The sequence below is a fragment of the Molothrus ater genome, chromosome 11 (assembly GCF_012460135.2).
Source record: "Molothrus ater isolate BHLD 08-10-18 breed brown headed cowbird chromosome 11, BPBGC_Mater_1.1, whole genome shotgun sequence".
Taxonomy (NCBI): Eukaryota; Metazoa; Chordata; class Aves; order Passeriformes; family Icteridae; genus Molothrus; species Molothrus ater.
Genome location: NC_050488.2, coordinates 2,588,231 through 2,611,910, shown reverse-complemented (window position 1 = coordinate 2,611,910; position 23,680 = coordinate 2,588,231). Strand labels below are relative to the sequence as shown.

The following is a 23,680-nucleotide window of genomic DNA, read 5'->3' as shown; positions in this document are numbered from 1 at the left end:
ACAGGAAAAAGGGGGAGGGAGCATGAAACAATATCCACGGTGGAACAGGCAAGCCAGAAAAGAGGGATGTCTGAAGAACAGAATGAAAGACTTGAGAATTAAGTCAAGAAGAGAAACAATCAAGTATGGAAATGGAGCAGGAAGGTATAAACAGGAAAGTTACAAATGGAATGAAAGGCTGAAGTGACTTTTCTTTGGTGAAAGAACAACCACACCTCATTAGGACAAAGAGGCAGTAACTTATTCCCATGTCCCAGCTTCCCGTGCAACAATCCCCGGTTATTTTAGTGGATTACAGCTGGAAGAGCAGAAGAAATCATTTCCACACAACTGCTGGGGACTTCAAAAGCAGCTAACAAGGCTGAAATCAATCTCTCTTCTCTTAAAAGTTTTACATAGCAAAGCTCTGTAACAACTGCCCCAAGTAGTCTCTTAACAATGGTGAGGAGTTCACAACGAGCTGCTCAGGGCTATGATTCATTCGTGGCTCTCTGCCAGAAAAATAAATACATTCAAGACCATTGGCCCCAAGGGGAAAGGTAGGCCACTCTTAAAAAGCACAGGATGAATGATTTACAGAGCAGAATCCAGTTTTCAGCCCATGTGGAAGAGGAGGAAGGACTTTTTTACATCTCCCAAAGATTTAGTGCACGGACTTGGACACTGGCAGTGCATCAACAGATGGAGAGAACTGGGAACTATCGAGCTGGGATTTGCAAAACTCACTCCAAAGAGCAAAAAATGACTTCTTATATTGCTGTGCAGAGTTCATAAAGCCAAAGCAAGCCTTGCAGTGGGTATCCAGCGACACAAGACAAACACGGGCAGCTCAGGTTACAGGAAGTGCAGTAAAGTCCCACCTGTGCAGGGACAGAGGGATCCTCTGGCACAGTGACAGTGCCAAACAGCTCAGGGCTGGGCAGGCCCGACTGCACACAGCAGCTGCTGCACACACAGAGTTCATCAGCTGCTAAACAGCCAGCAGAGCTTCACTTTTCCCTTTCTCCCCACAAGAACATTATTCCTGGGTAAATGCTCAGGCAGCAAGGTGCAGGATGGAGCTGGGCTGTCACTGTGGGATGAGGCCAGCCCATCTCACACCACAGTGCTGTGTCTCTGCCCTCTCATGCTCTGAACCACCATTTCAGCAGCCTTCAGAAACACCTAACCCCACTTCCAAGTGTGGCTTTAGCATTCAGAACATTCTCTTTAATGGTATTGCTAAGGGCTTTTCAAAGAAAGCTGCTTTGAAATGCTTGCAACTGCATTACAGCATGAAAAAATTCCAGATTTACGTGGAAGTGGCTTAAATACCCTAGTTCCATTTTTTATAATATAAACTTCTCAAACTGGGGGCTTTGGCCTCTTACTAATAGGGCCAGAGAATGCCAGGGCCATACAAACATTCTTTGCCCCCATACAAAGGTTGTACCATCAGCAAAGGGACATTTGAGGGGATTTGTTTCACAAATTCTATCACCAATGGATAATGCAAAGTATGAGGAACCTGCCTCTGACCTTGGAAAGTTTGATTGATTTCCTATTTCACAGTTACTATTTCCTGAGTCTGGATTAAAATTTCAAACTCAAATATTTAAAAAAGAATCAATATTTAAAAGTTTCCCCGTGATTAAAGCAAGCCTGTGTGAGTCCTATTACATACAACAATGTATTTTTTATTGTCTTGCTTAAATTTATGCTCTGAAATTCTCCCTGGAAACAATTAGCAGGCAACTTCATTGAAATGATGTATTTTTTAAAGTGAGATCACTAAATCAAATGTAGCTTGAGAGATGGCCCTGATGATCACATAATACACAAGAAAAAAACCCAAACGTGCTGATCAGGAAAGATCCATTTTATTTCCTTTTTTTTAACCATTAAATTATTTTTATCATTGACAGTCTCACAAGGAAAATGAAACCTTACCTGAGTTTATTTCTATTAAGGAAAATTTCCCAAATTAGCAAACCCACCTGAGTCAGCGTGAAAAATATTCTATTTATAAAAGATCCTCCCAGTTTCTAGCAGCAGACATGGATCCTGCCAGCAATGGCCATTCCTTCATGGCATGATTAATGCAACAAGTCATGTCAAACTCCAATTCTCTTTGGTTTAGCTCATTTAAAGGCAGTTCAAGTTTCATCTTTGTGGGCAGTATTTTAAGGGAAAAAAAAGATAATCAAAGAAGTAACCAACTTGTGCTTTTGTTCGTAATATTCCAAATTTCCAAAGTGTTTTGATGAAATCTTCTGCCAAACAACAAACACTGCATAAGTGTGCCCAAAGAGATCCATGAAATTCTGATTTTCCTTCCAACTCTGGCCCTTGTGATAATGGCCATGAATTGGGCACTTTTCATCTCAGCCTCACGAGAGGAACACGCTATTTCATTATTATGAAATATCCTTATCTATGAATATTATTAAATATCCTTATTAAAGGATGTGACACCTGCCAAGCTTCTCTTTCCCCTCTCCCAGACTGTGGCAGTTTTTGGGATTCAAGATGCCACAGGGAGCATCCTCAGAGGAATTCCAAGGATGAACCTGGCAGGGCAGCAATGTCAGAGGGCAGGTTCATATCTACTGAAATCTCAAGGGATTCTCCTGTTCTGGAAATCCCTAAAAGAACTAAAGTTGGGATATTGATAATTTTGAGACTCTGAGGGTATTTGGGGAAGTAAAGCTGCTACCACCACATAAAAAATGAGTAATTTGGGTTTTAATCCATCTGTACAATCAACCTTTTTTACTTAAGGTTCTTCAAAACACACAGGAAAATTCATTTCAGTATTTACAGCTATAATTCTTTTGCCCCATTGCCAACAAACCTCCCATTAAAAAAGTTCCTACTTCATTAAGAAAATTGGGCATGTAAATCATCAGAACAGACTTTTTAAACACACTGTAATCTTCTCAAGTATGCAAAGTCACATCTGCAAAACATTTAGAGAAAAAGTACCATTTATTTACCCATACACAGTATGTACAGACTCAGGATGGCTTCTTTAACTCTCCCTTTGCCATCTTATATAATTTCTTCAAACTGTAGATCACAGATTTCTTTGCCCCTAAAAAGGAAGAAAAAAGAGAAAAAAAAAAATCAACATTTAGCAGAAGGTGCTTAGTGCATCAAATGAAGGATTTCCCTGGGGGAATGACAGCCTAATCCAGCAGGCAGACATGCAAATAACCTTCCTGTCACAGGCAGAGCACAGTAAATAATGCCACCAAAAACACTTTTAATGCTATCAAAGCAGAGCAAATAGAGCAAAATTCTGCTAAATTCCACTCCATGGCATACAATAAAGGGAGACATCTCAATTTGCAGAGCTGCAGCAGTTGTTGCCTCCAAGCATGAATGAGTTTTAGATATGATGGGACTGAGTTCCACAAAATTTGTAAAATGGATCCTTGGAGTTAAACAATTTCTGAAGTTCTCTTACAGACCTAGAGTAAAAACCCACAGCCTTTTGCTGGGTTTAGTCACAGAGTATTTATAAATTTGAAAACAAATCACTGTTAGTCTTGGCATTTCAGGGGGGTTCTGAGATCCCAGCCAATGCAGCCACTTGCTTTTCCTTTTTTTTGTTCAAAAAAATCACCCCAAAGCAAACAAATAAACCCAAACCAACACACAGAGTGACTGCTCAGCTTACAGCACAGTCTAATCACACCCTCACAAATTCAGAACTGAAAAAGCAGCTTTTTAGTGCTGCACAAAAAGCTCTCATTTTGACACGTGCACAGATTAAAGGTGCAGTAAATGATATTTACTACAATCTTTCCTATGTTTATTTAATTGAACACCTGACAAGACTGACTAAGAACACACAAGGAATTTAGCCAGAAGTCACACAATGTCACAGCCCAGAACACAAGGAAAGATTTGCAACAAATAGGAAACCACAACCCAAGTTTAGCCATGTGCTGCACTGGATTTCTTTAATTTTTGGGGGACTGAGAGGGAGGGGCATACTTAATACCTGATTTGGAAAGACCTCAAAAAAAAAAAAAAGGAAAGTGAAAGAAAGAAATCAATTAAAGATATATTTTAAGTGATAGATGCATTCAAATTCAAGTTGCAAGAAGACAAATTAGTTGGCAGCAAGAAGGAGAAGTGCACACTCTTCTGAAGGAATGTGGCAGAGTAAGAAGGCTCTGATAACAAACAGACTGCAGAGAATCAGTTCTGCACTTCTCATGTCTTCAACTGCAATTTCAATCAACTCAGCTTCACCTTGGGTAGGAAAACATCCATCCCTGTGTTTTGAACTGACAAACCCATGTGCATCCCATAGGTAAGCTCCAACTTTTCCATATTTACCAGGTTTTTGCAAAAGCAAGCACACTAATGAAGTCATGTCAGGCTTTTCTTTGCAGCATCTCCAATAACAAGTAAATAACCAACCACAGAAACCCTGAAGTGCCTGACAAATCTGCATGGAGATTGCACACAGAGCAACAATTCCTGCAGCAGCACAAAGCCAGGCTGAGCTCTGGCACAGCACAGCACAAATGTTAAAAAAGGTCAAATTGGCTCTGGAAATGCCCAAGCTGCAGATGCAGCACCTCAGAGAGAGGAACTGCTGCTCTGCCACTCCAGTGAATTCCAGGGGCTTCTGGAAGTGCAGTGCAGTGTGTGGCAGATCCACTGTAGCACAGGGAAGGGTGCAGGCATTGCAGGGACACTGCTGCAGGACTGCAGGGAAGGGTGCAGGCACTGCAGGGACACTGCTGCAGGACTGCAGGGAAGGGGGCAGGCACTGCAGGGAATGGTGCAGGCACTGCAGGGACACTGCTGCTCTCAGCTGCAGGGACACTGCTCTCCCAGCCTGCAGGGAATGGTGCAGGCACTGCAGGGACAGCGCTGCTCCAGCCTGCAGGGAATGGTGCAGACACTGCAGCCTGCAGGGACACTGCTCTCCCAGCCTGCAGAGAGATAGATTCCTGCTCTCAGCCTGCAGGGACACTGCTCTCCCAGCCTGCAGAGAGATAGATTCCTGCTCTCAGCCTGCAGGGACACTGCTCTCCCAGCCTGCAGAGAGATAGATTCCTGCTCTCAGCTGCAGGGACACCGCTGCTCTCTGTAGGGGGACAGAACATGATTACACAAAGGTAGTGTAGAAGGTAATCTTACCCCCCTAAAGAGCTGCAGCTGGGTTAATTATTAAGGATTAGGAGCAGGCCTGATGTTAACAGGCCACAGCTGTAGGCAATGAGAAGAGTGCTATAAAAGAGTGGATTGGTGGGAACTGGAGTCAGTTGGCTGTGGTGAGGATGAGGAAGAGGCAGTGCCTGGAGGAGCTGCCTACAGAAACATCAAGGAGGTGTGAAACTGGCACTCTGGAACCCTTGCACTGTAATGACAAGAGAACTCGTGCACTACAATGACAGCAGCTCCCAAGCTGCAGGGACGCTGCTGCTCTCAGCCTGCCCAGCAGCACATCCCTCCCGTCCCTCCGAGCTCCACCCAGGGCACGGAACGAGCTGCCGGCCCCGTTGCTGCCCAGCACAGGTTTGTCCATCCAGCTCAGCTGCTCCCCAAAGCAGCCCTTGGGCTGATGAATCACAGCTGCAGGAGAAGTTAATGGCTGTAATTACGGCTCTCTCTCAGAATCTGGAGCACTTGGACCACATGAAAATGTCTTTGACTCCAGCTCTGAAGCTGCGACTCGGTGGTTGCACCTCCCCTTTAGATTTTTCCACTGCAGGACACAGAACAAAGCCCTGATGCACATGGGACCGAGCCCACAGCGTTTGTGTAAACACAACCCGTGTCTGGTTTCACTTAACGATCCACGCTCAGCTTTTTGCAAGTGTTGCTGCTGGAAATCAGCGTTTGCTTGGGAATCCCCCAAAGTGTCCTGCTAGGACTGCCTTTGCATGGATGTCCTGCTGCACAGCTGTCCTGTGGAGCAAATCATTCTATATTTGTAGGGTGCCATGCAGATAGATGCATATTTACAGATATTTACAGATAATGCATATTTACAGGTATTTACAGATATTTACAGCACATCTCTGCCTGCCTGCAAGTCATAGCACAACACTTAAAGTGATGGAACACAGAGGGACAACAGTGAGGCTTGGTAATCCAGAAGGAAAGAAAAAGGAAAGATTTGGATGTTTTTGCCTTTCACCCAAGACAGGGATCTGGGTAGTTTTCTGGCTCTTATGACCTAAAAATTTCTGTTTGGGGAGAAAACTATCCCAGAAAATTCCTATAGGTCTTCTATGTGAGGATTCAAACTAGAATTCAAACTAGAGCTCCAAGTAGCTCTTGGAGTTGTCTGCATGGATTCCTCTTACAGGACACATTTATTCTGTGAAATCAAGACTTTATCTGCCCAGGCAGCTGATGAAGAGAGCAGTTATCATAAAACCTGAATATTTGATATGTAAACCTGATCCTTAAAAAAAAAAAAATCCTTGAAAACAAATGCTATTCAGAATATTTGTGCTAACTTAAAAGTATCTTGGATAAATGAAACCTGCTCCTTAAAAAAAAAATCCTCAAATCCTTGAAAATAAATGCTATTCAGAACATTTGTGCTAATTTAAAAGTATCTTGGACAAATGCTTCAATTGATGATTTATGCTGTAAGACTGTATGCTGTATTTATAGAAAGATTTTCAAAGCTTGCAGCATTCCTTGAGTAATGTGGAGCAAATCATTGTATATTTGTAGTGTGGCATGCACAGATATCTGCATATTTACAGATATTTACAGTGAAGCCAGCAGTTATCTGCTCAGGCAGCTGATGAAGAGAACAGTTATCACCAAACCTGAATATTTGATATGTAAACCTGCTCCTTTAAAAAAAATCCTCAAATCCTTGAAAACAAATGCTATTCAGAATATTTGTCCTAATTTAAAAGTATCTTGAACAAATGAAACCTGCTCCTTTAAAAAAAACATCCTCAAATCCTTGAAAATAAATGCTATTCAGAATATTTGTGCTAACTTAAAAGTATCTTGGACAAATGAAACCTGCTCCTTTAAAAAAAATCCTTGAATCCTTGAAAACAAATGCTATTCAGAACATTTGTCCTAATTTAAAAGTATCTTGGACAAATGAAACCTGCTCCTTTAAAAAAAATCCTCAAATCCTTGAAAATAAATGCTATTCAGAACATTTGTGCTAATTTAAAAGTATCTTGGACAAATGCTTCAATTGATGATTTATGCTGTAAGACTGTATGCTGTATTTATAGAAAGATTTTCAAAGCTTGCAGCATTCCTTGAGTGAAATATAAAGAAGAAAGAAGCTAAAGAAGCATCAACATCTTCAGAGGAGCTAAATCTAAGAGTTGCAGAGTGAGTTCCCATAGCCCAGGCAGGCTCTGGCTATGTGGGAAAACAAATCAAAGCCTGGTGCCATCCCTAATGGGAACCAGAGAGGCAACCTCAGCACAGCCTCAAAGAAATACACAGGCACATTTTCAAATCTAAATAGGGCATTTAACAACAAACAAAACCACAGAGCTGGGGCTCCTCTTGCAAACCACATTGGCAGAGAAAGATGAGAAAAGTTCTCTTAAATGGGGTGAAATTCCTTCTTGTGCTCCTTGCCAGTAATGTTCATACCCAGCATGGCCTCTGAGCCCAGCTATTGCTGATTTAGCACTGAATTTAGAAATGCTGGACATGGCACTGCCATGCTGTGGCCCAGAGCAGGCACCTCACCTTTGCTGGTGTTGGTAAGAGAAAAGAATCAGCTGAAGAAACCAGATTGTGTCCCCTAGAACACTTCAAAAAGAGTCATGGCCAGCTAATGAAAACGTTCTTTTGCAAGCTTTACAAAGTATTTGTACAGTTCTTAGGAACAGCAATAAAAAGTCAAAGCTCAATGGAGCCACAGATTTCATGATTCTCTTTCATAATTCTTTTATTTTAAGCTACTATTCCTGACATAAGCACTGCAGAAGGTCAGAGCCTTATATTTTTCCTGAAGTCTTTACTAGAAAGTGTGAAAATAGGTCTTAGGGGAACAGAATATTAGACAAGATTTGGAAAAAGAATAAAGGAAGAAATGCAGCATCCTTAGGGACTGAATTTAAAGCTCCACACTTTCCTGTAAAACACATTCCATGCCTGAGTCAAGCAAATATTTCCATGCAGGAGCCACATTCCTGTTTTCTCTGTGTAAATTCTGTATCCTATGAACATGAGAGCCCCAAGAGATGGCCCAGCCAGGAATGCTGCCCCAGTGATGCATTTCAAATTAAGAAACCATGCCTGGGAGAAAATCTTCATTAGGAGATACTGATAGGTTTAATATAAACTCAGTTATAAGTGTTTGGAGACAAATATTTTAAAAAAATTAAAATGGCAAAAGGTTTTTGCTAATTAACTCTAAAGCCATGGACACCCATCGCTCCTCATTCCAGGGCACATCCCACAAACATCACACCTCAAAAACACTGAGGTGACTGCCCTGAGCAGGCAAATTCCACTCCTGGATTCTGTTACTCATGGTTTTCACCAGATTCTGGCAGACAAGTGTAAATACATTTAAAAAAACCCCAAAAAACTAAATCATGCAAAAAGTGAGAAAAATCCAATCCCCCAAGCCTCCTTGCTCAAATTTGGCTTGTGCTGGAGGCAAAGGCCCAAAATTGCTTTGCTCTACCTGAACCAAATCCCAAAAATATGTTTTCACCACAAAAACCACTAGTAGAAAATAGTTTTTACACAGAACTCTACATAACTGATTAGAAGGAAACTACACTTTGTTTGAAAGAGAAAAAAGCCACTACATAGAAAGCAAAAGCAGCTAAGAGCAAGGGAAATAGAGACATTTCCCAAAGAACTGATTTCAGCTGCATGAAGCAGAACAATAAAAACTGATAATAAAATGATGATAAAATGATAAAAAATGACAATAAAAATGCCAAGTGTTACTCAAAGATCCATGAGGACTTCCCAAAGTGTCAGTGACTGAGTGGATGACACACAAGGGGAGCTAAAGAGCCTCAGAGGTGATTTATAACCCCACAGTTTAACCCTTTCTGCTCTACTCCTGCACTTACCCAGCTCTGGGCCACCTGGAATTCAAGGGAATAACTTGAATTCAACAGCAATAACACTGCTTATAACTTGAATATAACAGCAAGAACACTGGAATAACTTGAATTCAACAGCAATAACACTGCTTATAACTTGAATATAACTTGAATATAACAGGAAGAACACTGGAATAACTTGAATTCAACAGGAATAACACTGGAATAACTTGAATATAACTTGAATATAACAGCAAGAACACTGGAATAGCTTGAATTCAACAGCAATAACACTGCTTATAACTTGAATATAACTTGAATATAACAGGAAGAACACTGGAATAACTTGAATTCAACAGCAATAACACTGCTTATAACTTGAATATAACTTGAATATAACAGGAAGAACACTGGAATAACTTGAATTCAACAGGAATAACACTGGAATAACTTGAATATAACTTGAATATAACAGCAAGAACACTGGAATAGCTTGAATTCAACAGCAATAACACTGCTTATAACTTGAATATAACTTGAATATAACAGCAAGAACACTGGAATAGCTTGAATTCAACAGGAATAACACTGGAATAACTTGAATATAACTTGAATATAACAGCAAGAACACTGGAATAACTTGAATTCAACAGGAATAACACTGCTTATAACTTGAATATAACTTGAATATAACTTGAATATAACAGCAAGAACACTGGAATAACTTGAATTCAACAGGAATAACACTGGAATAACTTGAATATAACTTGAATATAACAGGAAGAACACTGGAATAACTTGAATATAACTTGAATATAACAGGAAGAACACTGGAATAACTTGAATTCAACAGGAATAACACTGCTCATAACTTGAATATAACTTGAATATAACAGCAAGAACACTGGAATAACTTGAATTCAACAGGAATAACACTGCTTATAACTTGAATATAACTTGAATATAACTTGAATATAACAGCAAGAACACTGGAATAACTTGAATTCAACAGCAATAACACTGGTTTTAACCCTCCCTTCCAATTTTTTTGCTTCACAGAATCTCCTCAGCACAGCTCCAGAACAGAGAAAATGAGAGCTGATGTTGTTGTTTGGTTTGTTGATTTAAGAGTCACACAGACTCCAGTCCCTTTCAGCATTTTATAATTTTGCAAGAAAGACTCTGCTTTAAATGTTGCTTTTATTTTCTAGGGACTTTTAGTGAAACACACCAAAATTTTATTCTTTAAACTCCTGTAAAAAGACAATCTTTGGGTTTTGCTGTGTGAAATCAGCAGGCCCACATTGACAGAAACCCCACACATTCTTACCAGCTGTCAGGATGGTTTTAGCACTCTGCACTATACTGGAGGATCTCACAATTGCTGAAATGCCTGCAGAGGGAAAAGCACACACATGTTACCCATCCAGCACTTGTGTGGGGATTCTTTGCCCCTCCACCATGCACAAGTTAAATATTGTTCCAGTTATACAATCAAGCCAGCCTGAAAGTAAAACATACACTGAGAAAATTTGGGTTTGCTCTGCTTTTTCATGCTAATTAAAAGTATTCCCTAAACCATTTTAATTTATTTTATATGTAACATACAGAAAAAAATCCCAAATCAGTATTAAAATAGACAGCAAGCAGTAGGAATTGATCAAATCCATGTATTTAGTGCTCTCATTAGCTCTGTGCTAAGATGATTAACCACAAAGGATTCAGAGTTGTTTCATCTAAGGGCTGGTAAATTAACATTCTAGAGCAGGACAAATGATCCTCCCTGTTTACTTCAACATGCCATTGGGATTTGGCACTTCTCTGGTCAAGCAGAGATACCTCTGTAGTGCAGCTCTTCCTGGCTTTTCTAAAGTACAGCTTTTGGAGATAAGGCTTGTTCACCACTTTGCACTGTGGCACATTCACTTGGCATTGTCCAGGGGTTCTTCATAGAACAGTTGGAAAAAATCGTAGTTTTTTTCAGAACTATGAAGTTCTATTTGTTCTAACACATATAAAAGCATAGTGAGATGTACAAAACTATTCACATCACTAAATACTTGAAAGAAATGTAGAGCTGCAGCAGGCTCAGAGCTCATCTTCCAAACTGACACATTCTGCATGGTGTATAATTTTAAATACTTTTAACTCTTGCTTCCATACTGAAGAACAAAGCTTAGCACAATGCATGTGTAAGCAAGGATACAATATTCCACTGTGAAATCATTTGAGGGGTAGGAATAGGGAAGGGAGAGGAACAAATTGTGTTGATGTAGCAAAATATCTTGGGACAATGCAATTGAACTGGAGTAATCAGCTCTGTCTTGTAGCATTCCCAAATGGCTCAGCCTGGCCTTTACCCAGATTGATCAATTAGGAAAATGCTTTGATCACAAAAGTGAAAGAATAGCTTGATGTGTTCTCCTAAGGGTTTCAAGTGCAGGGCTGAGAAGATGTGTCCAGGCTGCCAGAGAAATACAAGCACAGCACCATCAGAGCTCTGTGTGCAGCTCAAAGCCTGCTCCTGCTCCCAGACCCAGCTTTCAGCCCTCTGCTGCTCCAGCCCAGCCCAAGAAAGAAGCTGAACAGCTCCATGTCCAGGAGCAGCTCATCCCAGGCTGTCCATGGAGAACTGCATCATCCAGGAGCTTCATTTCCCCCCAGAAACCAGGCTGAGCTCCCTCAGCTCCCTGCTTAGTGTCTGGTAGCTCCCAGATCTCTTGGGAAGTTTTGCTGTGCTCATGGAGCTTGCAAAATTTCCTACCTGGAACAGAAAATGTGCCAGGTTCTTCAAATGCACAAAGGAGCTCAAGTACTAAACTTTTTCATTTTTCTGCAGTGGAGCAGAGCACTGGTGTGTGCAGCATCAGCTTGAACTTGCTCACATGACATCATGGTGCCTCAGAGCAGTTGTGCTGATGAGAAGCACCTCAGCCTTTTCCCTGCAGCTGGAGCTCTGTGCCAGGGCTCACATGTCTGGGCTAACCACCATGAGTGCCAAGGGAAATGTCAGCAAGGCACAGAATTACCTCAGCCTTGCAGTCTCTGACTGGGAGGGTTGAAACCTCAGTATTCTGAGGAAGTTTTGCCTGTGGTGATCACTATTATCCCTTAAATTCTGCCTCTTTCAGGATCCAAACCAAAACACCTCTTTCTGTATCACTAGGTATGCTATTGATAAGATTTCAGATAACCTGTCTGCAATCTAACCCAAACTCAGGCTTTCAGGAATGTATTTCATGATGATCTCCTGGATTTTTTCACCCCTCTCTTTAACTCCCCTTCTCTTTAACCCACCTGAAACAGGAGAGCACATACAATAGATTTGTGTATCTATCATGCCTTAAAGGAAATTACAGACACTGGTCCAGACCTACCTTGATGCACCAGATATCCACAGTCGGGGTCATGGGCAACTTGCAGTAAAATTTCTTCCACGTCTCTGTTCTTTCCAGGAGGGTTTACCAGAGCAGTTATCTTTTGTTGCAGAGTCTTTGGCAAAGCCATAAGTTGTGTAAACTGACCTTCTGGACTTTTATCAATCTGAATGTTATAAAAGTAAGACATGAAATACATTCAGTTCTCTTTTTTTTTAAAGTTAGAAAATTGACCTCTGATAAATCTCACAGAACCTGATCCATTTCACTGAAAAGGTCCTTGACAATGGTAATAAAAACTTCCCAAGAACAGGGAAATGCAGCATCTCAGTTTTCAACTTGAAGAATGAGTCACTGCAAGGGTTTTTATTCAAAGGAAGACACACATGATCTTGCTGTGTCTGCAAGTGAATGTTCATTGAAACTCTATCATTTCTGTTGTATCCAATTTCCTCTGGAAACATAAGCACAGCACAATAAAAAAAGCTCCCCAAAGACCCCTCAGCTGAGTTTCTTCTGCCTGAATATAATCAAACTGCAGACACACACACACACACTTCAAGTTTAGCTAGAAAACCATTTTCTCTGCTTTAAACTCCAAACCACATCTGGTTTGTATAATTTGAAGAAAACATTCATCCCACATTTTGCAATCTAAATCAGAAATCCAAGGAGGCTTTTTTGAATACAATGATACCAACGTGCAGGCCTGGACAGATTTCTCCAAAATGCAATGCACCATGGGGCAGAGCTCTCCAAAAGAGGAGGAAAATCTGAAGAGCTCCATTCCTCCCACACAAGGTTTTAGCCACTTCATGGAGACATCAGACAGGAGTCTGATTGCCCTCTCCACTCCCTTTTGTCAGTGTGGAGAAAATGATCTCCAGATGAGTCAGCCCCAGCTGCAGAGGCAGCCAGAGGGAGCAGCTCTGAGCTCTGTGTGGGAGGAATCTGTGCCTCAACCCGAGCTCAGGGCTGGGCTCTGCCTCCCCTGCTTCTGGGGGAGCCCTGAAGAAGGAATTCTCTCTGTGAGAGAGAGAATTCTCTGCTCCTGGACAAGGGGGTTCCATTCTGTTAACTGCACCCCAGCAGCACTGAGCCACCCCAGCCTGGCAGGAACTGCCAATAAGCACAGCAAGGTGTGAGCAATAAAGCATTAAACACTTGCTTGATTAAATGCCCTCATTTTGCTGTTGATTTGAAGCAGTCTTGCTGACTGTTATGGGATTGTGGAGGGATTTATTATCCAGCAATAAATTTGCACTATGCTACCAGGGTTTGTTTAAAGGATTTTTTTTTCTTGAAGGAAGAATTACTAATCTTTTCCCAAATTCATTTAAATATTGCTTGCACCAAACTGTTCACAAGCAATAAGAAAACATGGAGACAGCTGCAGGATAATACAGGTTTGGCTGTATTTTACCCCAAAGCATTGCAGTGAAACTGTTTACTGTACTCAAGCCTGCAATTAAATGAATTTCTAACAAAGACACATCCTAAAAGGTGGCATTTGGGACAGAATTACCAAAGCTTGAGGATAAAGAGGTGCCCACATTCATGAGACAAGTGGTGCTATTTGTGACTTCATCATCAAGTTTATATCACACTTGAATATCACAAAAGGGAAAATTGCTACTGACTGTGGCATCTCTCCCTTAACTGCAATGTTACACCAGAAAGATGGAATTCAAGATATTGATCACTTTTTGGATTCCTCAAAAAGCTAAGGAAAAATGGTTTTGTATGGGCATTAATGCCAGAATTTCACTTGGGTTTAGTCAGGTGATCTTCATAGCTGGAACTTGAGGATTTTTGGATTTCCCAAAAGCTAAAGAAAAATGGTCTTGTATGGGTATTAATGCCAGAATTTCACTTGGGTTTAGTCAGGTGATAACATAGCTAGAATTTGAGGAGGGTTTTTGTGAGAGGCAGTTTTTGATTGCAGAAAGTTGCACCTCTGAGTTCCAGCCTCACCCTCTAACACAAACCATCTGTTTATTGCTACTGACTGTGGCATCTCTCCCCAATGTAACACCAGAAAGATGGAATTCAAGATATTGATCACCTTGGATTCCTCAAAAAGCTAAGGAAAAATGGTTTTGTATGGGCATTAATGCCAGAATTTCACTTGGGTTTAGTCAGGTGATAACATAGCTGGAACTTGAGGAGGTTTTTTGTGAAATGCAGTTTTTTATTGCAGAAAGTTGCACCTCTGAGTTCCAGCCTCACCCTCTAACACAAACCATCTGTTGATTCCTCACTTCCTAGCCTGTCATTTCCATGTGGAATCCATTAGAACACACATTTTACAGTGATCTGCTCTGGTTCCCTTGCTGGGGTCTATTCTGTGCTCATCCTCAGAGAAAATGAGCAGTAGAGCTCCTCCATATGAAAACCCTGGTATTTAAGGCAAGTCTGCTGCTTGCAGAACGAACCAAAGAACAGAAACACAACCAACAGCAAGCACAGAGCCTACAGCTGCTCTCCTGGTGCAGTTGTATGACAATGTGCATGACAATTCCTGCCTTCTGTCAGTGCTGGAGCACTTGTTTGGAAGCTGTTTAAAGGAGAACACTTGCCTCAAGCCTTCCCAGCTGGTGCTTGTACACCACTTGAGGGCAGTCCTGCAGTATGGTACTGTACAGCTTCTGGAAATGGGCAATGTTGGGCTTCACTATGTTCTGCACTTTGAATCTGTCTTCTCCTATTATCATTCTGAAATCACCTAGGCAGGAAAAGAGAGAGTTAAGCTATTAGGAAAACCCCAAAATCATGAAGGAGAATATAAGAGAAATCAACACAGTATAGAGCTGTCATCTAAATCTCTACTCTCCAATATTATGGATGCCAATATAATCCACAAAAATCATCTTCTCAGAGTAAAAAAAAACCTATTCAAACACCTTCAAGCACAGAAAAAATGTCCAAGAAGACACTTATTGTTCTGTAGCCTCTGATACAATGTCATCAGCCTGCCTGTCCACATCTTCACTTGGAAACAAAATAATTCCAGCTGTCAAGTAACAGTTACAGTCTTGGCAAACATGACCTCAGTCTCAACAATTACTAAACAAATTGCCCAGTTTTCATACCCTGTATCCACAAGCAAATGAGCTTAAATTTCCCAACTTGAGAGGTAATAATTAGCATTGTTTCTGTACTCCAAGGGCAGTACCTGGAGTTCAGCTAACAGCAGTCCTGGTGAGATCACTGGATCACTTTTTCTCTTACCTATCTATTGTGTCAGTAGTTGCAAAAAGCAAGTTCTTTTAACACCACTGTTACATTCCTGGCCTTTACACTTTTCAGATCCATGACTGAGAAGTTTCAAAGAGAATAAATGAAAAGCCAGTCAGTCTGTATGAAAGCATTCCACTACCTCTGTTAGGTACCAGCCTGGCTGCTTGCTGGGTTTCCAGGCAGGAGCTGGATGCTCAGTGTAGCTTGTATCAACCACCAGAATTCTGAATCAATTCCTTTTCCCACTTCCCACATTCAGGAGATAAATGTTGTTGAAAGGTGCCAACTTGCTAGCCTTCCTTAGTTTATTTCAGTTTATGCTGAGCCACAAAACAAACACTTCACATATAAATGGTACTGACTCAGTGCTCTCAAAAATGCAGGACAAAATAAAAGAGAAACATTTTCTAAATTAAAGCAATAACAACTCTTCTCAGCAGTCTCCAGAGAGACTGATTAGAGTAACACATAAAATCAATTTTGTCTACTAGTACAGCCTCTGAAAGCCTTAAGGAAATGGCAGCAAAAGAAATATCCACAAGCAGCCTTTTCCTTGTACATTCCCAGCTGGGAGCTGTGTTGCTTCTGCTTTGCTCCCACAGCACAGCCAGTCTCAGCATTTCACTGATTTTTGTTTAATTGCAGTGTTTCAAAGAGTAAATAAAAACCACTTTGGTCAGTAGTGCCCAGTAAGAATCCAGTGTTGGTGCTGGGCAGATGAGCACTGAACATCCCTGGCTGGCAATCCCACTGTCAGCACCCTTCTCCTGGTGCTTTAAAACTGGCAACACCTCAGGAGAGAACTGCTCTGGAAGAGAAAGCTGCAATCTGAACTGCCCTGAGAAGTGTTACATAAAACAGTGACACTCCTCAGCACAGCCAAGCTGCAGCTTAGACCCCCCTGTGCTTCCTTTAAAAGCCAAAACTGCATTTGTGTATGAGCCAAGGAAGTGCTGGGTAAAGCACAACTCCAACCAGGCTCCTTCCCAGTAATTCCAGTAAGGATGTCAACATTTAAAAAGCAATGCTGAAGTGAATTGTAACAATTACATGGTATATTGAAAAATCATTTGCAGTAGTTTTTTCAATATTTTTCTTTTTTTTAGGAAATTGGTAAGGAAACTCAACAAATACCAAGCAGGAGTGTTAAATGGAAATCAAAGAATCATAATCAGGATCTTTAAGTTAACTAAGGAAGAGCTTGAACACAGCACACTCAAAAAGAGATGACAAGGTATGAGTCAGACTATCAGATGACTCAACATTGCACTGAGTGCAAAGAAAATTTTTTTTTTTCCCAAGGTTTTGAAACATTCCACCAAAACACAATCCATGCAAACAGGAGAGAACCCCATTATTTCATCATATCCAATCACTCACACTGAGCTGCTCCTAAACCAAGCAGGTACAGGCAGCATTGCTGAGGAGCTGCACCTATTTCCTGTGAATAAACCCAATTACTGGGCTGTTACATAAGCACACTCAGAGAGAATTCTTGGTGCATGCAGCACTGCAGGCCCAAAGCAAGAAGGGAGAGGAGTGATCACACCTGAGACTCCAACTGTGCTCCATCTCCAGCCCCTCTCAGCCACCTGAGGCCCCCAGACTCACCAGAGTAGGAGAGGCCAGCAATCTGCAGGAAAAGGTCCTCTTCAGAGAAGCTCTCTGGCAGCATGAGGAAGGATGCTATCACTGCACTCTTCAGGTTGCTGACAAGAGCAGCTTGCAGCCTGCTGTTCTCGTTCTGGGCCAGGATTTTCACCTGGAAAAGTAGAGGCATTTGGAAACAAGACCTCAGCAAAGTGCTGCTGAAGCTGGAGCTAGAAATGTTATTTATTTTTCATGCTGGATTGAGTAAGAAATTCATTTCAGAGTAGATCTTACTAGCATGGTACAACAAGTACTAGAGCATCCCCACCATGTGAGAGAAAAGAATGTGATTTTAAGAATAAATACTCTGCTAGGAAAAGCTGTTTTCACACACAGGTTTGGAAGTGCTATATGCATCAGACATGAGCTAATCTCTGAAGAGCTAGTCACCTTTTCATACTTTGAATTTAAGATTAATCAGAACAGGAAAGATGAATGCATCAACAGATGTGTAATTGTGCAATAAGAAAAAAGACTATACTAAAAGAGAACAGTACACCAGACAGAATTAAGTTTTCTTTATTCTTCTTCATTCCTTTATTTTTTCATAGAGGACTCCCCTATCAAAAGCTTCAAGTGGTTTCTCAGCCAGGGGTTGTTCTAGATTGTTCTAGAAGAAGCAGGGCTTTAGTTTTGCACTTGGCATCAGCAGGATGTGAACTCGAGGGGATCTTCACTCACCCATGAGGAACAGATCACTTGAATGCCTCTACCTGCCACAAGAAGTGAGTATTTTTAGGAACCACTGAAACTGCTCAAGACCAGCTAGAGAATCCAATCACCTAGGCTATGGAAGCACACTGGAATAAAAAGCAGATCTGTGGTAAGAACTGAAGACAGAAACACTGGCAGATGAAGGGAAGCTGTTTTGGGAGATGGGTAACTGTGCACTTCCAGAAACAACTCCCCTAGGAACCCCTGCTTGCTGGGAGTTTGTCTTTTTCAAGTGTTCTGGTTAAGCAATCCTGTGCTGCTTATAAAAGGCAGCTTTTTAATATTTATCTATTGTACAACACCTTTGTGAACAAAGGTAGTCCTCCTGATTTTTCTCAAATCTCACCAAGCAATTCACTTAGATGTACAGACCTAACTTGCTGCTACAGGGAAATCTAAGGGAAGTCAGAACAGGGAAATCTGTGGTGGCACCCCAAGCAGTCCCACAGGTGACTGCAATACCTTAGGATTGCCATGGAAACATCAGCAAGTTAAGGACACCACAGTTAGAGCCTTTTAAAACATGAAACCCAGCAGAGAGGCTATTCCTCCTCATGGAAGACACCAGCCTTGCCTTAGAGAAGCAAAAGGAATAACCTCCTCCTTTTCTAAACCACCCCCCAAATACAAAGCAGGATTTTTTGGAAAGAAAATAAACCAGCAGGCTTCAAAATCTGAATGCCTGAAACACTGATAGCATTTAGGAACAAATTTCCCATGGTTCAGAGAGCTGCAAATCTCCCAGGAAGTCAGAGTGCAATGGTTATCCCCCTGGTAAAACATGAACGTTGATTCTTGGGGTAAATCTGACAGTGCAGGAAGGCTTTTCACAGCACACAGAATTTATATTCACTGTAGCACGTCACAAACCAAAGCAGCAGCAAATGCAGCTCCACTGAAAACAGCTATTGACTATTCACTGTTGAAGTGCCCTCCACAATTCTCCCTTCAGGTCTCTCTCTCAATGTTATCTTTACAAAGATAACAGCTGCTCTAACCTGGATCATGCTGTAATACATCTCTAGAGATAAAGGCAGCAGTCTGAGACAATCCATTCAAACGTTCCCTCCCAGTTTTTTAGCTAAAAGCATCATGAACTTCTCTTCCAAGACCTGAGGAGATTCCTCCTCTAATTCTCCCCCTCTCCTCATCACAGATTTTCCCTTAGCACTGCTGCCACCTGCTGAAAGCACAACGAGGCAGGCGCAAGGGGGAAAGCAAAGGTTATTTTTTGTGGTCCAAACATGCAGAACCCATGGTTCATTCAATTATGAACCAGCCAGTAACTGCACAGCAAAGCTGCTTTCATCTTGAAAGATTTCCATTCTTTAGCTGTGTTAAATTTTGGCCACCCCTCTAATCTCTTATAAAAGGCAAATAATATGTTTGACATTAAAGGGACTTGGCATTAATAGAGTTATTCAAGATTTCCTACAGGCAGAAAACTGTTGTTAATCTACTCCCCTTTAGGGGTTCTTTTTCCACAGCCCATCATTAGGAACTCCATTTCACCTCCTCTCTGAGACATTATCCTTCTGGGGCTACATCCCTAAATCAGGGCAGATGATTTGAGCACAGATCCCTGACAGATAAAGTTCAAACTCCCAGAGATTCTTTTCCAGCCCTGTAGTTTCCTGCATTTCCAGAGAGAAAAGGGAGCAGTTACCGGCTTCTGCAGGCGCCCAGCCACATAGAGAGTTTTCCAGTGGAACAAATCTTCAATCAGGGCATCAGTGCTAATTACTCCATATTTTATCATCTGCAAAAAACCACAGCAAAATAAAGGCTTTGGAAAAAACTTATACCTGCACTGTTTTCCCTACATGGAACTTACTACTTGCTATAACTGTCCTTAATCCTAAGGCACACACACCTCCAATAAAAAACTGGAAAACATTTTTATGTTTTAATTAACACACGAGGTAAAAGAAAAATCTCCTATTTAAATTCCAATTTTTGCAGGGAGAAAATGGAATGCATGAAACTAAGATCCTTTCTAGAATCAAAGCTGCAATAAAGTCAGCAGCCAAATATACAATATACAATAGCTGGAATAATATACAATATACAATAGCTGGAATAATTATAATATACAATAGCTGGAATAATTATAATATACAATAGCTGGAATAATATACAATATATAATAGCTGGAATAATGTACAATATACAATAGCTGGAATAATATATAGTATACAATAGCTGGGATAATATATAATATACAATAGCTGGAATAATATATAATATGCAATAGCTGGAATAATATACAATAGCTGGGATAATATATAATATACAATAGCTGGAATAATTATAATATACAATAGCTGGAATAATATATAATATACAATAGCTGGAATAATATACAATATACAATAGCTGGGATAATATATAATATACAATAGCTGGAATAATTATAATATACAATAGCTGGAATAATATATAATATACAATAGCTGGAATAATATATAATCTACAATAGCTGGAATAATCCAGATTAGCCTTTATGATATTAAAAATAGAATAAAAATAGAAGTTATTTTTTTATCTCATAAAAATAGATTTTTTTATATAATAAAAATTGAATGTATTAAAAATATTTTCAAATACTCAAGCAATATTTAGTCAGAGATCTAAATTAAAACCTCAAGACGTTTATGTACCCTGTTATTGGGAGGTGGGGTGTGTATCAAGGAGTTTTTTTCTTTTCCTCTTTGATATTAAGAAAAAAAAAATTGTGATTTTGCAGTTTATTTTATGTAACTGGAAAAACCAGGGGACTTTCCACAGTTTGTTACCAATCTGCAGTAGCTGAATTTTCAAAGATTATGGCCACAGCAAGCTCCAGAATTTCTTGATACCAAAGGGACCACAGGCTGTGGCATGACTGAGTCATTAGAACATAAGAGCCAAGAACACAAAGTCATGGCAAACACCACTTCAAATGAAATGCCAAATCCCTTTCTGCATCAAAGAAATAAGGTTTAAACCCCAAAATCTCATACAGGGACAAGAACAGCAAGACTGACAGTGCTTCCCTCACTCCTCCCTACCAAACAGAGGTGCAGGAACAGGGCTGCTGGGCAAGAAGCACTCAGCAGAATTATTGATTACACCCAAGCCTCACAGGGCAGAACATGAGGCACTAAACAACACAAATGTCAATTCCACCTTGCTGTTGTAACTTGCATTTTATACCCAACAGCCCACTTTGCTGCTACTACATGGTCAGCTGCTGAAATGAAGCACCACCAAAACCTCACCACCACCAAAAGTGGCAGACAGAAAGCAACAAGGAATATAAATCCAGTTCCTGAAGTGCCTTAGCTCTAAGTTCCAAACACTGCTCACTCCTAAGGTGTAAGACAGGCTGCTCTGTTTGCTTTTTAATTAAAATGCTGTTAGTGAAGCAGTTTGAGACATAAATACTGAAGATACCACAAGTTAATCTACAATTACAATCTGCAATATTTGCTTCCTGAAATCTGCTTTAAGCTCATCATTTTAATACTTCACAGACATAAATATTTGACTTCATTACTCACACTACTTGTACTTACCCTGCCATTGCATGGCACTAAGGTGTTGTAGTAAATCCCTGCTCCATATCCCTGTATGGTACTTATCTTTTTGGGCCCAAAAAATTTAAGGAAGGAATAATGACTCCTGTTCTTTAACAAGTTTGTCATATGCCACGTCACAACATCATCAACAGCAAACACGAAGTCCAGCATATTTGTCTGAGGAGAACAAGAGAAGTGGTGGGGTTTAAATGTCAAGAAGAACCAATGTTATCATAATAATTTAAGATATGCACAGTATCAAACCTCCAGCTAAATATTTTTCACGAGTAAAAAAATAAAAATAAAATCCAAACCACAAGTATTAATGTCAGATACAGTTCAAAGGTTCCAGTGAAGATGTATATTCATGGTCAAGTATATCAGACAGTCCAAAATTTTCTTGTCCTGGTCAAGACCAAACTTCCACCCTCCAAAACAGGGGAGCAGGTGTGAGATGTTCAGCACCCAAACCCACAGCTCCGTGGAACAGCTCACAGTTTTAATGAACAGCACTTTTTGGCCATGAATGGGGGAATGTGGGCAGATAAAGGCACCACCCGAGAGCTGGCAGCGAGGAACCGCATTTCTAGGATATTCCTTTGTAGTGCATTCCTTTGCTTTTGTCAACAAAACCCCAAAAATAAAAATAAACATTATTTCCAAGCTGTTGGCCCTCAGAAGATGAGGAAGCTCCCTAGACTGCCATTTCAGTGCGGCAATAGATTTGAAATTCCCCTCACACGATGCACAGCAGTTGCACGAGCCGCAGTAACTCTAAAAGCACAGGTAAACAACCTGATACACACCGGGCTGAGAGGGACCCCGAGCCCCCCACAGTGACAGCCGGGACCGCCCTGGGCTCGGCCCGGACACCCGCCCCATGCCATTCCCTGGGGGTTTGGGATCGCTGCCCCTCGCCGTTCACAGCCGCAGGGCCGGAGCGGCGCCGGGGCGCGGAACGCCGCGGGGCCCGAGCGCTCACCTCGCCGTGCTCGGCCGAGGCCCCCGCCTGCCGGAACACCCCGGAGCCGTAGGCGAAGGCCAGGCTGAGCTCCTGCGGGAAGTGCGCCAGGACCCGGCGGAACTTCACGGCCGAGCTGGACAGCACGGGCAGCGCCATGGCCCCGGGCCCGCCCGGCCTGGCCCGGCCCGGCGCTCCCGCCCACCGGCGGCGGGAGGAGAGGCCGCGACGGGGAAGCGGCCGCGCCGCGCTGCGCCCCCTGCGGCCCGGCCTGGGCATGGCGTGCTGGGGGGCGCTGACCGGGACCCGCTCCGCGTCCCCTCGGTGCTCCTCTCATCATGACACCCTCAGTGCTCGGTGTCCCCTCAATGATCAGTGTCCCCTCAGTGCTCCGCTGAGTCCCCTCAGTGCCCAGTATCCCCTCGGTGCTCCACTCAGCGTGCCCTCAGTGCTCCCCTCAGGGTCTCCTTTGTGCTCCACTCAGTGTCCCCTCATTGTCCCCTCAGTGCTCCACTCAGGCTCCCCTCAGCGCTGGCCTCATGGTCCCCTCAGGCTTCCCTCATGGTCCCCTCAGTGCTCCCCACAGGGTACCCCCAGGATCCCCTCATTGTCCCCTCACTGTCCCTTCAGGTTTCACCTCATGGTCACCTCAGGGTCCCTTCAAGCTTCCCTGAGGGTCCTCGCAGTGCTCCTCACAGGGTACCCCCACCATCCCCTCAGAGTCCCCTCACTATCCCTTCATGGTTCCTTCAGGCTTCTCTGAAGGTCCTCTCACTGTCCCCTCACGGTCCCTTCAGGATTCCCTGAATGTCCCCTCACAGTCCCCTCACAGTCCCTTCAGGCTTCTCTGAATGTCTCCTCACTGTCCCCTCATGGTCCCCTCCATGCTCCCCACAGGGTACCCCCAGCGTCCCCTCACTTTCCCCTCACGGTCCCTTCAGGCTTCCCTGAATGTCCCCGCACTGTCCCCTCACTGTCCCTTCATGGCCTCTTCAGGCTCCCCTGAGTGTTCCCTCACTGTCCCCTCATGGTTCCCCCGAGCTGTGCTGTCCCACCAAACCAAGCACGCTGAGGTGATGCTCAGTATGTGGGCCTAACATTTAGTTTTCCCCCCACCGTTGCTTCACCTTAACTTTTTTAGGTCATCACAATTCTGCACCCCTTCTT

At 42.1% G+C, this 23,680-nt stretch overlaps 1 protein-coding gene across 3 annotated transcripts; it reads right to left on the bottom strand.

Annotated features, from left to right (window-relative positions):
• Positions 1–1,840: 1,840 nt before the first annotated feature.
• Positions 1,841–22,707, bottom strand: TAMM41 (TAM41 mitochondrial translocator assembly and maintenance homolog). 3 transcript variants are annotated; one of them, XM_036404716.2, is made up of 9 exons: positions 22,535–22,707; positions 21,550–21,729; positions 19,659–19,751; positions 17,240–17,390; positions 14,968–15,113; positions 12,389–12,554; positions 10,342–10,404; positions 3,989–4,003; positions 1,841–3,073 (listed from the first exon to the last, which is right to left on the bottom strand). In XM_036404716.2, the coding sequence occupies exons 1-9, from the start codon at positions 22,670–22,672 to the stop codon at positions 2,997–2,999; spliced, it is 1,029 nt and encodes a 342-aa protein (XP_036260609.1). In that variant the 5' UTR covers positions 22,673–22,707; the 3' UTR covers positions 1,841–2,996. The 3 variants fall into 3 exon arrangements, with proteins under 3 accessions (XP_036260609.1, XP_054372042.1, XP_036260610.1); XM_054516067.1 differs by having other exon boundaries at positions 12,389–12,560; positions 14,974–15,113; XM_036404717.2 differs by lacking the exon at positions 3,989–4,003.
• Positions 22,708–23,680: the final 973 nt, after the last annotated feature.